Below are 14,348 nucleotides of genomic sequence, written 5' to 3' on the forward strand. Positions count from 1 at the left end.
AATATGTCAGGTTTGGGGTCAGAAGGCTGAACTTCACGGAACAGAGCAATGAAGCCCTCCTAACGAGAGACTGGTGGCCTGGTGGCAGGGTCCAGCATGTGGGAAAGTGGTGTGAGGAAGGTCTGCGCCTCCAAGGCCTTCACCAGCCAGGGGCCCCGAAGCTGTGCACGCGACACTATGTCCTAGACACCAGAATGCCCGGCCGCAGTACACCCACGGGACACAATTCCCAAACGCAGCCCTCTGGGAACAGCACATTTCGAGTTCCAAAAGATCCAGCTGTGAGTGACCCGGGCATGGCCGGCACCCACACAACGATCAGAGCGGGCTGGGACAGCGGCACTAGCCGAGTATCTGGGTAGCCCCTGGTCCTCCAAACCCGAAGCTCAGCCTCCTACTTTCATGAGGAAACCCTCTGAGGATGTGAAAGGGTCTCTGGGAGGGAGATTCCAAGATAGGTTTGGGTGTCAGTTTTCCGGAAGCTGACCGTTGTCTGGACGACAGCGGGGCAAACTCAGGGCTGAGGCTGCTCGGTCATAAGGAGCGGGTGGCTGCACAGAGCAAACGGGGACCAGGAGAGCCAGGGCCACCTTGAAAATGGTGCAGTGACTGGCATAGGCACAGCGCCCCGACAGACCCCTGCTTGTACGGGTCACCGTGGGGCTTTTCCTAAGTGGGTGGGCTCACACGAGCCTCTCCACAGGGGTGCAGGGCTGTGGTGCACTGGGCACCAGGAGGCCCTCAAACTCTGGAGGCCCCATGGCAAAGATGGTGGTGGGAATGGCGGGCAAGGAGACTGACGCCCTAATGCTTCCTTGTGGTGGGACAGGACGCGTCGCCCCTCCCTGCCCTTGACCACCCCAGACTCAGGCAGGACTCTGTTGGATGGACTCTGCAGCCAGGCTGGACTGTCACAGAGGCTCTGCTCACACCCTGAGGCCCATGCCAACCATGAACCTGACCGGCCTTCACCTGCACTTGAATAGGTGCTGCAGGTGCCTCAGCTCTCCTCCCACCACCTCTTTTCTCTCCCACTAGACTGGGAGGCCGCTTAAGGCTGTACCTTATCCATTTTGTTCCAGTCCCTAGCAGAGAGTCTGGACACTAGGAGCCTCGGAAAATAAGGAAGGAGGGGGAGTAAGGAGGGCAGGGAGGAGGGAGAGAGGACAGGAGGAAGGGGAGGAGGGAAGGGGGAAGGCTGTGATGCACAGACATCCCTGTTGAGAGTCAAAGAGCCGTGGACAGTCTGCCCCCCGCTCCCCCACACACACGCAGGCAGGCCCGATGGCGGGAGGGGGTCTGACGGAGAAGGCCCATGGCACGTACCCTGACTTCCAGTTTGCTTACAATTCTGAGCTCTAGGAGTCCCTGCCCTCAGGAAGGCAATGGTCTCCTGGTTCCTGCCTGGGCAGGTATGAATTTTATGATGATGGGTAACAGGGAGCTGAGTGGTGACATCCATCAAAATACTAAGAATAGAATGGGGAAGCAAAACAGTAGAAAAAAATCCAAAATACCTCCAAAGCTTAAAAACTCACAGTGAACACACTCTATGTCCACCTTTGAAACATCCTAACACAGAGAGGCCAATTCAAACCTACCCAGAACTGGGGGACAAGTGATAGGACGGTTTTCGTGAGCCTTTCCCACGACTGTGGACTCTGAAGGCCTGACCTCTAATTACCCGGACGACGGACCCAGAGAAGACGCTCAATGAATGGCCGTGACTGAGGAATGTGGGGACATCGTGAAACAAACGTTTACTGATGAGTCCCGCTAATTTATACCTAAGACACAAACTGAGAACAAATCAAAACTCCGAAGGCCAAACACACACCCTGGAGGCCCTGTGAATACCAGAAGCTGCACAGTTTCTAAGTGGGTATACGCCCAGCACAAGGTGGCGGCAGGCTTCCCAGTTCTCCAAGTGTACCCTTAAGTGTCCTCTGAAGGAGGGTGTCTTGAGTTTGGAGTGTGGGCAACACCCCACGGCAACACTTGCTTTCTGAGGGTGATCACTCAGCGTTTTTCTCACACAGGGAGACAGCGATGCATTGATAACTCACACCGTGTTACATTTTGATCCATCTGAGGTATAGATGCTGTGTTTCCCTTTAGTCAAAATTTGGGGACGTGCCAAAATCTTTAATTAATGACAGTGATATTGAATGAGAAACTGTCTAGTGGTGTCAAATCCCATACTTGTTCAAATGCAGATTGCGATGAACAGCTGCTCAAAAGAAAGCACAGGAGAGATGGGATGGGTTTTTATCTTCCTCACCGCATGAAAAAGCCTCATCTCATGTGGACTGAAAGCAGGGGCACTAAATGACAGAGACTTTCAGACACTCTTGCCCTCTAACAAGCCGCCATTCCCTCTGGGAGCGTGGCACACTCACCGAGCCGTTTATACAGGGGACGTCGTCGTAATGCAGTGCTGTCCCGCTGGGGTGAGCGTAGCCGTTGGAGGCACCCCCGAGATACGGGTTTGTAGATACGACTCGCCTGTTCATGAAGCTGAAAGACAGGACATGAATAAAACACTCCAGTCAGCTGACAAATCTTACATGAGTTCTAACCCGATGCTCAGGGCTGCGTCCGAGGCTGTGGGGGTCAAGAGGAAGTACCAGTAGCTGGTACTTAGGGCCACACTCCCCACCTATAAGGTAGGACACCACCACCGGGCAGGATGCTGATAAGGCCTGGCGACAACGCAGGCTGGATACATAAAGCAATGCCTGGCGCATAACTGGCATTCAATAAACAGCAACCGTTTTCATTCTCAGCAGTCTAAGCAGGGGCCACCCCTGCCCACTGCCTGTTTTTGTAAATAAAGTTTTATTGGAACACAGCCTTGACCCTTCGTTTACGCACTGTCTGTGGCTGCTTTCAATATGCCTCTTTCGTGACCCTATTATCAAGGTCAGAGAGCACACAGGCTGCAAAACTGAAATATTTACTGCGTAGCCTTTTCTGGGGAAGTTTGTGGGCCCCTACGCTCTTTAGAGTGTTTATTTCACAGCATTTCTCGAGTTCTCAGTGTTCGTTTAGCATCACCTCAGGACAGCTCACCTTTCCTTCCGCCTTCCACTCCCTGAACGTCAGAGAGCCCTGACAGTGGACAGTGTGACCCCTCAGGAGGCAAGCCAGACACGTCACCCCTCTGCTCGAAACCTCCGGTGACCTCTGAAGTGGCTTTGAGAACATCCAAAGCACCGCTGTGGCCTGCGAGGCCGTGGGGGCCAGTCTCTGCGGCCCATCCCCAGATCGCCCCCAGCCAGGCTCCCTGTGGCTCTGTCACCACAGGCCTTGCCCCCTCTGCCTGCCTGGGGGCTAGCTCCTCACAGAGCCCCTCACTTGTTTCAGCCTCTGTGGGAACGTTACTTCACTGAGGCCCTCGCTGAGCGCCCCTCCCACCTCAGCACCCCTACCCTTTGGTTCTTCCTGTTACATTCACCACTGGGCACATCATCACGCACTCCCCACCTGTTTTCCCCACCAGAACACCGGCTGCAGGAGAACGGGCCCGGTCAGTTCTGCTCGCTGCCCTAGGTCAGCTCAGTGTTTGGGACAATGGCTGGCCCACAAAAGGCGCCCAACAAATACGTGCCGAGGGAATGAAAGCCTGAGTGGTTCACTCGGGAATTTAGGTGTGTTGTACGTAAAAAACTGAACGCTCAGGGAAGAAAGAAGCTTCTCCCAACTGGGTGAACTACACTAGTCTGGAATTTTTTTTTAAATCATTTTTTTCCCCAAATTTTATTTCTTCATGGGATCTTACCTTTCTACGGTAACTAAGAGAATAAAAAAGAGAGTAAACAAAAAAAAGTGAGGGCGGTACCAGGGACAGTGAAAACTGCCTCTCTCATACTCGTCAGAGGTCTTGCAACAAAGCTAAACTGATTTCTGACTGAGAAGGGAGCGAGAGGAAACGGGTTTAAGGATTAGTCTCCCACGGCCGTCGGTCGGCGGCCCAGGCAGCGGCTTTCTGGGCGCAGCTACTGCCCTCTGCTGGCGGAAGGCCGCTATGCACGTCCACACCCGCCTCAAGAGCATGCATTTACAAAAGAACTACTCGTGCTCTTGTCTTATAAAAAATGTATACGATTATTCTCTATTTAAAAGTACATAGGAAAAGAAAAAATAGAAGAAAAGAAAAATTTAAACATTTAAGAGTTCTGTAATAACAGGAGATTTTTTATTTGTTTATAAATATGTATTTAAGGTTTTCTAACTTGAATGTCTCACCTGAGGGTATTTTGGGGTAAGACCATGTACATGTTTTGTTAGCGAGAGGCAGTCATGGAATGAAGGAAAACCCCGCGTGGCCACTCCTGCCTATGCCCAGCGCCCACCACTGGTCGCTCCTACGAGCATGTTATGTGTCTCTCGCCCCCAGGGACACGGAGCTCCTCACAGCAGCGACTGCTTTGTGCCCCCAGCTCCCGGCCAGCCGTATGCCTGGCATTCACACTGCCACACAGAGGCCAGGAAGGAGTGGGGACCACGAGTGGGCAGGACCGAAGCTACCTGCATGGAAGAGACACCAGCAGGATGCTTCTGACTCAGGGTCAGAAGAGCGAGACGTCACCGACACACAGGACATCCCTGGTGGGAAGGGTCCTTAGCCACATCTAGTCTACCCCTCACCTACAGAGAGGGACGTGCGCCCCAAACCCGTGTCCGGGACCTACAGTTAGTGGGGCCAAGACTAGGTCCCTCTCTTCTGCTTAGTGCTCTTTCCACAACAGGACTCTCAGCCAAACGGAAAAGCAGAAATAAGAGACCGCATGCCACTTGTTAAACCCAAATCATAAGTCAGTCACTCATAGGAGATATTTGTATATTGTCATTCAGACACACATAAAACTCACTCTCATAACCACTGTAAATGCACAGTTCAGCGGCACTAGGTGCCCTCACGCTGTTGTGCCACCATCTCCGCCATCCATTTAGAACTTTATCTTCCCAAACTGCAGCTCGGACCCCACGAAACACTAACTCCCCACCCCCAGCCCCTGGCAGCCTCCATTCTACTTTCTGAGCTATGAATCTGCCTCCTCTAGTGCCTCACAGAAGTGGAATCATATAGTATTTATCTTCTTGTGACTGGCTGATTTCACTGAGCATAATGTCCTCAAGGTTCATCCCTGTGTGATGGAAATACATTTTTACATAATCTCCCAGGAATTCAGGTCAGGTGACTCGAGATAGCAGCTTCCTATCAGTTTGTCTATTCCCTGCTCTTCCTTCATTCGGATCCATTGCTTTTTATCATCAGCAGTAGCACAGCTTTCTCATGGGTCTCCAACACAGCATGGTTCTAGAGGAGTTTCAGGAGAAAAATTCGGAATGTTTCCCTTGCATCATATAATCTATATATCTCACTTAAAAATGGGCCTCGGGAAAATATGTTTCAACAGTTTACCATTATTAATATTCCTAAATATACCACTTTTCCTGGGGGAACTTAAATGACTATTTTTTCTTTTAATGTCTTCTTCCGAAAATATATCATTGCTTTCTCCCTCAGACATAGCCAATGCACAGAGACTCCCTAATAACCTTGAAAAGATTCATAACTGCCAATTTGCATAATAGCAAAAAAGGAATTTAATCTTAGAATATTTATTACACTGGCAAGCTACCATATTTTATGTTTTGAATACTTTCCTTGTTAAATCTCTTCTTAAGTTTTACAAGAATGTTTAGCTAGAAAACTGAAACATGAAAATGAACTTTATTGCTAACTGACATCTATAAAGATTTTAATGAGGTAGCAAAGATTCTTGCAGCCATATACTCATTACATGCATATTTTTAATAAATAATTTTTCAGTGTTGCAACCCTCATTCCTTTCTCAGAAATGCTACCTTCCCACATTGGGTTTAGATTAATATCCCACTCCTTTAGAAAGGAGAAGCCAGCCGTGTTTGGGGAAACTGCTTTCACGCCAGGCTTCTCTTCAGAGGGGTCGTCAGTGTGCTGATTATGGCTGGAGCCACACGTGGACTTAAGAGAGGCTTCTGGAAACCTCACAACTTCCAAATAACCAGTGAACAACCACAAGCTCTTTTCTTTTATGTCACTCTAGACATGTAGATGTTGCAAAATCTGATTTATGGATATCACATTTCTTAAAAAGCCACTTGAAATGTGCTTTATTTAATGAATGATAACTTACCTGCATTTTGCTGATTACTGTTATTATGGAAAAATAATGAACATACACAGAACACTCAGTACTGAACTATGACATCCTGATTTTCACACAAAAGAATAGCAGTCAGAAGGCGTGGCTTATACTTTAGAAAACCTCTGGCATCACTGGAGGTTTTCTGGCCCAGGTGTCCAAGACTCATTCATTCTGCCAAGGCTATGACCCCCGCCTGGGGGAACTCAGGGGTCTGACTCCTAATACCGGCCAAAGGTATCTTTACTTAGCTCCAGCATCTCCTGGCCGAGCATTAAATAAGTGTTCATTCGACAACTTTCAGAGAAAAAGTAGTCATTTTAGTGCTTCATCAAGGACATTTTAGGGGAGTCCAGCATTTTCTTCCAGTGCAAGTGCGTGGCGGTGAAGGACACGATGACAGCATCTGTGGTATGACGAGTGTGCCGAGCTACCCACCGTTGCTTTTGCACCATTGATGCACGTGGCGCAACAGTGAAGAAGGAAAACAATTTCTCAGTATTATTAGGAAAACAGTTTTGACCTCTTGGACTGCATCTGTGGACCATACTTTGAGAGCTGCAGCTATAATTATCTTTGCCATCAATGTGTTAAAAAAGAAATCATGATTCAAAAGAATGAGTTTGTATGCAACAGCTGGTTTAAAAAAAACAAAAATCACAATTAAAATTTTAAAAGTCCATGACTGATGGCTTTGAAACCTCTGTCCTCATTACACAATCTGTAGAATCATTTCTGCTTCGTAGGGCTGTTCCCCTGACACCAGGGGCAGCAAACGCCAGCCCACAGGCCACAGCCAGCCCACTGCCTGTGGTTGCAAATAAAGTTTTATTAGAACACAGTCACGCCCATTCGTTTATGTATTGTCTGTGGCTGCCATGGCAGAGCTGAGTGGTCACAACAGGGAATATTTGGCCCGCAAAGCCAAAACTATTTACTATCTTGCCTTTTACAGGAAAAGTTTGCCAACCCTTCTTCTAATAGGAAACGGGGAGGGTTAAAATGACAAAGAATTCACCAAAGTTTAGATTAATATAATACAACAGGGAGAGTTTTTAGTTGTTTTTCCTCCTGAGGCTACAGACGCACATAAAAAGTAAAAAAATGAGGGAAAACATGAAGTTGTTTAATTCAGTGCCATGTGACATGGCAACGGATCTTACCAGAAGGTCTGCTTGGCTGTCTGGATGACATTCGCAGACATCTCCACATCTATGTAGTCGTAATGCAGAGCCCCGGGGTCTGTCGAGGACCCCGTCTCAGCCAGCAAAATTCCGATCCATCTGCCCATGTCTTCAGAAGAAGAAGCCTGTTCCGGTCAAGGGGGAAAGTGGGTTTTATTTAAGTAATGCTAACGAGTTTTAACACTTTCGTAAATATGTCCACAGAGACCACAGAATTGGAAAGGAGGTGAGACGTAAGGAGAGGAATGAGACGGAAGGTACAGTTATTGCCCGAGTCACGGGATCAACGCCGAATTCACATTAAGCCTTAACGCAGGAGGTTCCAGAATGACCAAACCCAAAGAAATAAAAATCTGAGGGCCTAACAGTGCCTTCCAATTATTTGGGGGCAAGGCACTAGGGTGTAAGACATGGAAATGAATGTGATTAGTTAAATCTCAGCTACAGGAAGTTGTTTAGAAAGCCTCATTAATTTGGCAACAAAATCAGGCCAGAAAAAGCAGCCCCTGCAATCTGGCCGATCCAGCCTGGAAAGCACCGTCAGGCCAACGCCCTGCTGACCTCAGACTCTGCTGACCGGCTGCCCTTACTGCGGCCTCCTAAATGAGCCTGAAATGGCAATTTTATTTCCCTTGATTAGATGGTATAAAGTACTAACTTACTTGTATATCAGTGCGTTTCTATAGGTGTAATAATGATTCACAATCATTGGGCTGCTTTGTGTGTGCTATTTTTTAAGATGTTTGAAATGTTCCCCAACCCCTGACTTTGATCTGAACCCCTAACTTGTACATCTGAAATACATCTTTAAGATTTGGTTCATTAGGGCAGCCGGATGGCTCAGTTGGTTAGCGCGCGAGCTCTCAACAACTGGGTCACCAGTTCGATTCCCACAGGGCCAGTGAGCTGCTCCCTCCACAACTAGATTGAAGACAACAAGCTGCCACTGAGCTTCTGGAGGGGCGGCCGAACAGCTCAGTTGGTTGGAGCGCGAGCTCTCAATGGCAGGGTTGCCAGTTCAATTCCCACATGGGATGGTGGGCTGGGCCCTCTGCAATTAAAGATTGAAAACGGCAACTGGACTTGGAGCTGAGCTGCGTCCTCCACAACTAGATTGAAGGACAATGACTTGGAGCTGATGGGCCTGGAGAAACACATTGTTCCCCAATATTCCACAATAATAATGAAAAATAATTTGGTTCATCAAAGTTTTAAGTCATTCTTGTTAGGCGATTTAGAAAATCAATTTTATTACATTTATAGTGGTACATGAAATGTCTAATAAATTTGATTTATCAAATGTGTAAATAATGTTTAAAGTTTAGGGGACACTGAGCTAGCAAATGTGTGAGTTAAGTGAATGTCAAAGAAAAAATACATATAAATAAAAATGGATTCAGAACTCACTGCTAACGGTGGAATGCTGTGTGTGTGTGTGTGTGTGTGTGTGTTTGATGCAATGACTAGAATACAGAAGAGGGTACTGGAACACGACCCCTCTCTTTCAAGGACTTGCAGCCTGCACCTGCAGTGCTCGGGGCGAAGTCAGGACAGGTGAGCTCCACCCCAGGCCCTCACATCTCTGCCTCCCACTTCCTGGATTTCTCCATCTAGGAACCCAGCCCAGCCTCCCTCAGACTGCAGGCACGACTCCCCACTCTTCCTTCCTGCACACCCAGCGTGTGCCAATTCATGCCTTCTGTCCTGCACCCTCTCTCAGATCCGCTGCCAAAGCTCTCAGATGAGCCAGGCATTGTTTTCCATCAAGAATATAGTTTCCTCATTTACGTTTCCAGCTTTCTTCCACTGCCATCCACCCTGCTGTTTTCACCCTGCAGAAATGCTTACCAAGCACACCGACTGTAGCCAACACGCATGTTTTACAGACACATCAAGAAGCCGAGAGAAGAAAATATTTGGTTGTGATCAAAGTCCATGACAGAAGGAGGACTGGGACCCAGACATCCTGCCTCCAGCAGGCCTGGCCTCCTTTCTGTGAGATCACACGCTGCAGTTAGCAGGTTGGGCAGCAGGCAGGACTCGGGGGCTGTTATCTCCAACTACTGGGCCCTGAGCCCCGTGGGAAGGAGAGCTAGACTGTTCATCGTCTTTTGCCCCCACCGAAAAAGAAGTTTCCATGAACATCATCTCGGAAACGAACTCCCATCTCCTGTGAAGACCTCCGGCTGGCCTGTCTGGGCCCCCTGGGCCCCCTCATCAGTGTCACTCCGGTCAGCTAGAATTTGGCTTTACGTCTGATTAATGAGAACACATGTCACCATTCCACCGAACCTGACAGACCTCATTCTATGGACTAGATAGCATAAATATGCTCACAGGTTCTCTGGAAATTCTACTTGTGTAAACATGATACACATATCTCTGCGTCTCAATCACAACAATGCTGAGTGGGAAAAAGACAAAGGGGCAAAGGTCTGAACAAATATTGGGTGGAAAATAATATAAGAGAAGAAAAGTAAAAATTAAAACTTTTAAAAATGAAAGTTTTAATTCTGTTAAGAAATTCGTTTTAATTGCATTTTCTGCTTTAGTGAATCCATTCTAGAAAGGCAGCCAAATGAATAAAATGCATACAAAGCCAAGGGCTCCTGAAAAACCAAAGGTCTTCTGGTTTCCATGTGATCTGGCTCACTGGCCACGGTCTGTAACGCAACGGGTTGTCTGAAAACACCTACCTGTTCACTCGTAAAGCACTCAAGAACATTCTGAAGGGCGAATTAAAGGAAATACCACCATTTCAAAGGCAGACCATCATTAAGGGGAAAAAGTTCTACTGAAAATTTTAAAACAAGTTATTATCTGGCTGCTTGAAAAAACTTAATCCCCAGTATGCATTGTCTTTAATTTCCATGCAAACACATTCAGTGAGGACGTGAAACAAGGAGGTAACGAGGCAGACAAGTCTGATGTGTACATCTTAGCAGAAAAGGGTGCAGTGCTGTTTGCGCTGCCAACACCCCTCAGACAAAGGGCGTGACAGAGCAAGGAGAGCAGAGACAAACAAGATGGGCAAAGTGAGATGACAGGCTGTGAATCGAAACACGGCAGTGCCGGAACAGTGCGAGGCTGCACTGACAGCAGTCGGCGCTGGCTTCTGGAGGGAAGACGGCCCTACCTCCAACACAGCCACCTCCTGCCCGTTGCGAAGCAGTCGGAATGTCAGGGGGTGTTTGGAGTCCAGGCCAGGGATGACCTCGCAGCCACGGAGAGGAATGGAGACGATGTGGGTCTTCAGATCGGCCCTGTCCTTGTGGAACACGAGCTTGTTATCCTTGAGTCTGCACCAGCGCTCCCGCCAGCGGCTGTTGGAGAGCACATTCAGGTAGCCTGCGGGGGACAAAAGGAAAACTTTCAGCCTCCAGGGCAAGACAGGTTAAAGAATCCAGGATGGTAACATGCATAGAACAAATCCCGCACACATTTTTAAACGCAGATCCATGTAAACAAGAGCCGTTACTGTCATAGGAGCAATTTCAAACAAGCAAGCCCAGGGGGCTTCACAAGACAGCGCATATCAGAAGCCCCTAATGGCACGTGGTATGCAACGCGTGCTGAGAACCGGTCACCAGACGGTTAAGGTTGCTGTGGAATCTGGAGTCCGCCTGGAGGATGGGAAAGGTCACTAAGCATCAGTGTTTGGATGGCGAGAAGGAAATGAGGACGTGATGGCCGCTTTAATGAGCGGAAGGGACACATGCAGAAGGAGTTAGACAGCTACAAATGACACAACTAGGGCAAAAGTTATAGGAAGGCCGATTGTGGCTTAACATGAGAAAAAAACTATTGAAAATGAAAGCTTTCCAAGAAACGGACGGCTTGGGGGGTGGTAAGTTCCTCAGCACTGGACGTATTCCAGCAAATGATGGAAACGCCTCGGCATGAGACTCCTACCCAGAGGCCAAGACGTCCTCAGTGACCCTCATCTTCCGCTGGTTTGAGGGTTCCATCTGACTGCCGGAGCCTGCCCAGGTGCCACCTAAACGCTTGAGCCGGAATGTACGTGGGATTCTGCCATTCATGTCGTTATACTGCACAAAGCCTTCAGTATATCACAGACATGGAGACGCACATGCAGATATACACACATAGATCTATGTCTCCACATGAGATAAAGTTACAGGAAGAATTGTCCTTATTCTTGTAAAAGAAATCTCTTCAAATACCAAAAAACCTGATCGTTTTCATTTGTCACAAACATAAAATGTATTTCTCTAGCCATAAGAAGGTATAGAAAGTGGATTTCACAGGGTAGCTGTGACTTCTCACCGCTCCCTAATGCTAGTAAATTACTGCCCCTGAGTTAAATAGCATAGAAAACGCAGGTCGATGAGGAAGAAAGAAAACAAGGATTCCCTAAGTCATCCAGCTCCTCTCCCGATTCATACACAGGCATGTGCTCACACACGTGGCTCAAAACACAAAACAAATCCTTCCTAATCCTGAGTTTTAAAAATGCCTTTGTTTCCTTTACATTCCAGTCTTACACACCTTATTAGCAATGGATAAATGCATAAAGGTAAAAAGCCAAACCAGAACAAAAACCCCACATGTACGGCACAAGGCCCAGGATGATGCTTTCTGTGTCACATATAAGCATTTGCCCAGGGAATTAACTAGGGAAACACTTGGAAAGCTTGGATTTTCATCTGGCTACGTGTGACAGCAGTCCTGCCAATACACCCTCAACAGAAGGGCTTACTGCTTATTCTAGAACTGGCCTCAGTTTAGCGTGTGCGCCACTGTATCTGTGAAATTACAGAGAAAATGGAGGAGCAAGCCTGGGCCGAAATCCCTTGCAGGTCACACACGTAGGGACTGCAGAGGCTGGAGAAGCAGAATTAAAGCCTGGGTGAGTGTCACGTTCAAGGCCACCCAGCAAAGCCTGACCTGAAGCTCTCCTGAGAGTTAAAGACAGCAGATAAAGGACTGTTATTCTGACTACAGCCCTCACATTAGGATATTCATTCTGGAAAACACTGTTTGTAAATTAGATCGTTCTGACACACAGTCACCTGTAATATCTGAACTAGCGCCTATGACTCGGGCACCCCAGGAGGAATGAATCACACTGAAAGCCCGCTTTTCTGGACTTCCATGCTGCATCCATCTAAGTATTCTGTGAGCACGAACAACACGTGGCCTAGAGACAAACGTAATGATATACGTAAAAAGAGCTCGAAAACATGGCACTGCTCTCGAGTGCCTTGCTCTGCTGGGGCCCACAAGGTCAGCGCACGAGAACAGTCGTCACAAGCAAGCCCTAGGCCCCAGGCTCAGGCAGATGCTGCCACAGAGGCGCCTCCATGCCGTCTGCAGGGGCTGGGCGGCCAGGAGCTCCTCACAGGGGCCGTGAGGGCGTTTCTACTGGCCTGGGGGAGAGGGGAACGCGAGAAACGAAGATGTGAAACATCCAGGGACCGGGTGATGGCAAACCTCAGAACCTTTGTAGGAAGCTGGCCTGGGTGCAGAAGGGCGCGGAATCATGACGGGGTGTGAGATGCTACCATATTCTCTGAGGAACTGAAGCAGAAGGCCTGATGGCGGATCTGCCTCCTCAGTGACAGTGGCAACATTCCTTTTCATCCCCCAAGGACTTCCCGATCTTAGAATTCACCACGTGATGCCCGCGATGCCCTCAGCAGTTACTGAGGGCTGCCCCGCTACCCAAGTGGGTGACACATTCCTGAAAAGGGGAAGGTTCTCTCATGATAGCTTCTCCCCTGACCGAGTCTAACCAAAAGTCACCAAGTGCTATGAATTTCCTGACATTTGAATCACAAAAGGAAAGATTCCATTGGACAGATTCCCATCTGATGTAGAGCATGACTTAATATAAAAATCACCATATTTTAACGCCTCCCTCAGATGTGCTTACAGTTCCCCAAAGGGAAAAGCAGAAAGAGAATCATCACACTGGATTCCTAAACAGTTGACTCCACGGCAACCGCCCACGTGGCAGGGCCCCCGGCCCAGCACTGCGCCCCGCTAAGCTGGGGCCTACAATTCCTACTTTCTGGGTCAGGAAGGTGACGATGAGGGAGAGGCCACACAGGGAAATGCACACAACCCCAGGGCAAACCCGGAGTGAGGAGTGAGGGGAGGTCCCTGTGTCTCCTAATACTGTTCGAACCCATGAATATTTCGGCTGACGTGCACAGCCACCACCAGGTGGTGACAAAGTGCAGCCAGGCCCAGCCCACTGGCTCTTCCAGAAAGCACTCCAGGCTGACTAGGATCACAGGCTCCCCAGGTCATTTCCATAAGGCAGTTGCACTTATTACTTTATTTTTTAGATCCTACTTCTCATGTTTTGGTGGGATGTTGTATCGTAACAACTTTCGAGTTTCAGTTTGATTTTTTGAGATTACGTTTGCTCCGAATTCTAAAGAAAGAACTGTAAGGTTTCTTGCAAAGCCACGGCAAGGGTGCACAAGGTTTCATTATAACTGGGCTGAGATTAAACAAGCAGAAACACAGGAGCAGGGGGCAGACCCCAAGGCTCCTGCGTTCACTTGCTGGGATATCTGACGTCTCAGGGCTCAGTCGGGGTGACTCTCAAATGCAAACGGCTGCAAAAGGGAAGGCAGGGGCCAAGTGCCCACTGGCTCCTCCTCCTTAGGGAAGGAAACTGTGCTTTGAGAGGACATTCATCCCAAGGTAACTGCTGGCTTTATCTTAGCAAGTCGGTTTACAATCAGCTGAGGGGAGCTGGCCCTGGGAAAGGGGTGTCCCAGCAGCAGCAGAGGGCGCTGTGGGGGAGGGGGTACCACACTTCAATGCTGCCAACAGCTGGTGCTGGTCCTGCCCACACCGAAACACCTCTAATTGGCACACGTGCCAAGAAACTACTATGACAACACCCAACATGGTGACACACTAAGAATGCTTTCCTCCCCCTCCATTAAATGTCACTTGATCTTTTATTATGATAGGAAGTGAGAAGCATGTA

At 48.5% G+C, this 14,348-nt stretch overlaps 1 protein-coding gene across 6 annotated transcripts in view; it reads right to left on the bottom strand.

Moving 5' to 3' along the window:
• The window catches only part of AFAP1 (actin filament associated protein 1), a 126,138-nt gene that overhangs the window by 20,574 nt on the left and 91,216 nt on the right, over window positions 1–14,348 (bottom strand). For all 6 annotated transcript variants that reach the window (XR_012492384.2, XM_074320794.2, XM_074320792.2 and 3 more), the window contains 3 exons: window positions 10,515–10,726; window positions 7,358–7,503; window positions 2,400–2,517 (listed from right to left, as the gene is read on the bottom strand). Coding sequence is in view for 5 of the 6 variants with exons in the window: in XM_074320794.2 (XP_074176895.1) it covers window positions 2,400–2,517; window positions 7,358–7,503; window positions 10,515–10,726 (476 nt within the window). In the remaining variant the exon portion in view is untranslated. The remainder of the gene's footprint in view (window positions 1–2,399; window positions 2,518–7,357; window positions 7,504–10,514; window positions 10,727–14,348) is intronic.

This window comes from Rhinolophus sinicus, chromosome 1, assembly GCF_057876585.1.
Source record: "Rhinolophus sinicus isolate RSI-liver-muscle chromosome 1, RSI-T2T, whole genome shotgun sequence".
Lineage (NCBI taxonomy): Eukaryota > Metazoa > Chordata > Mammalia > Chiroptera > Rhinolophidae > Rhinolophus > Rhinolophus sinicus.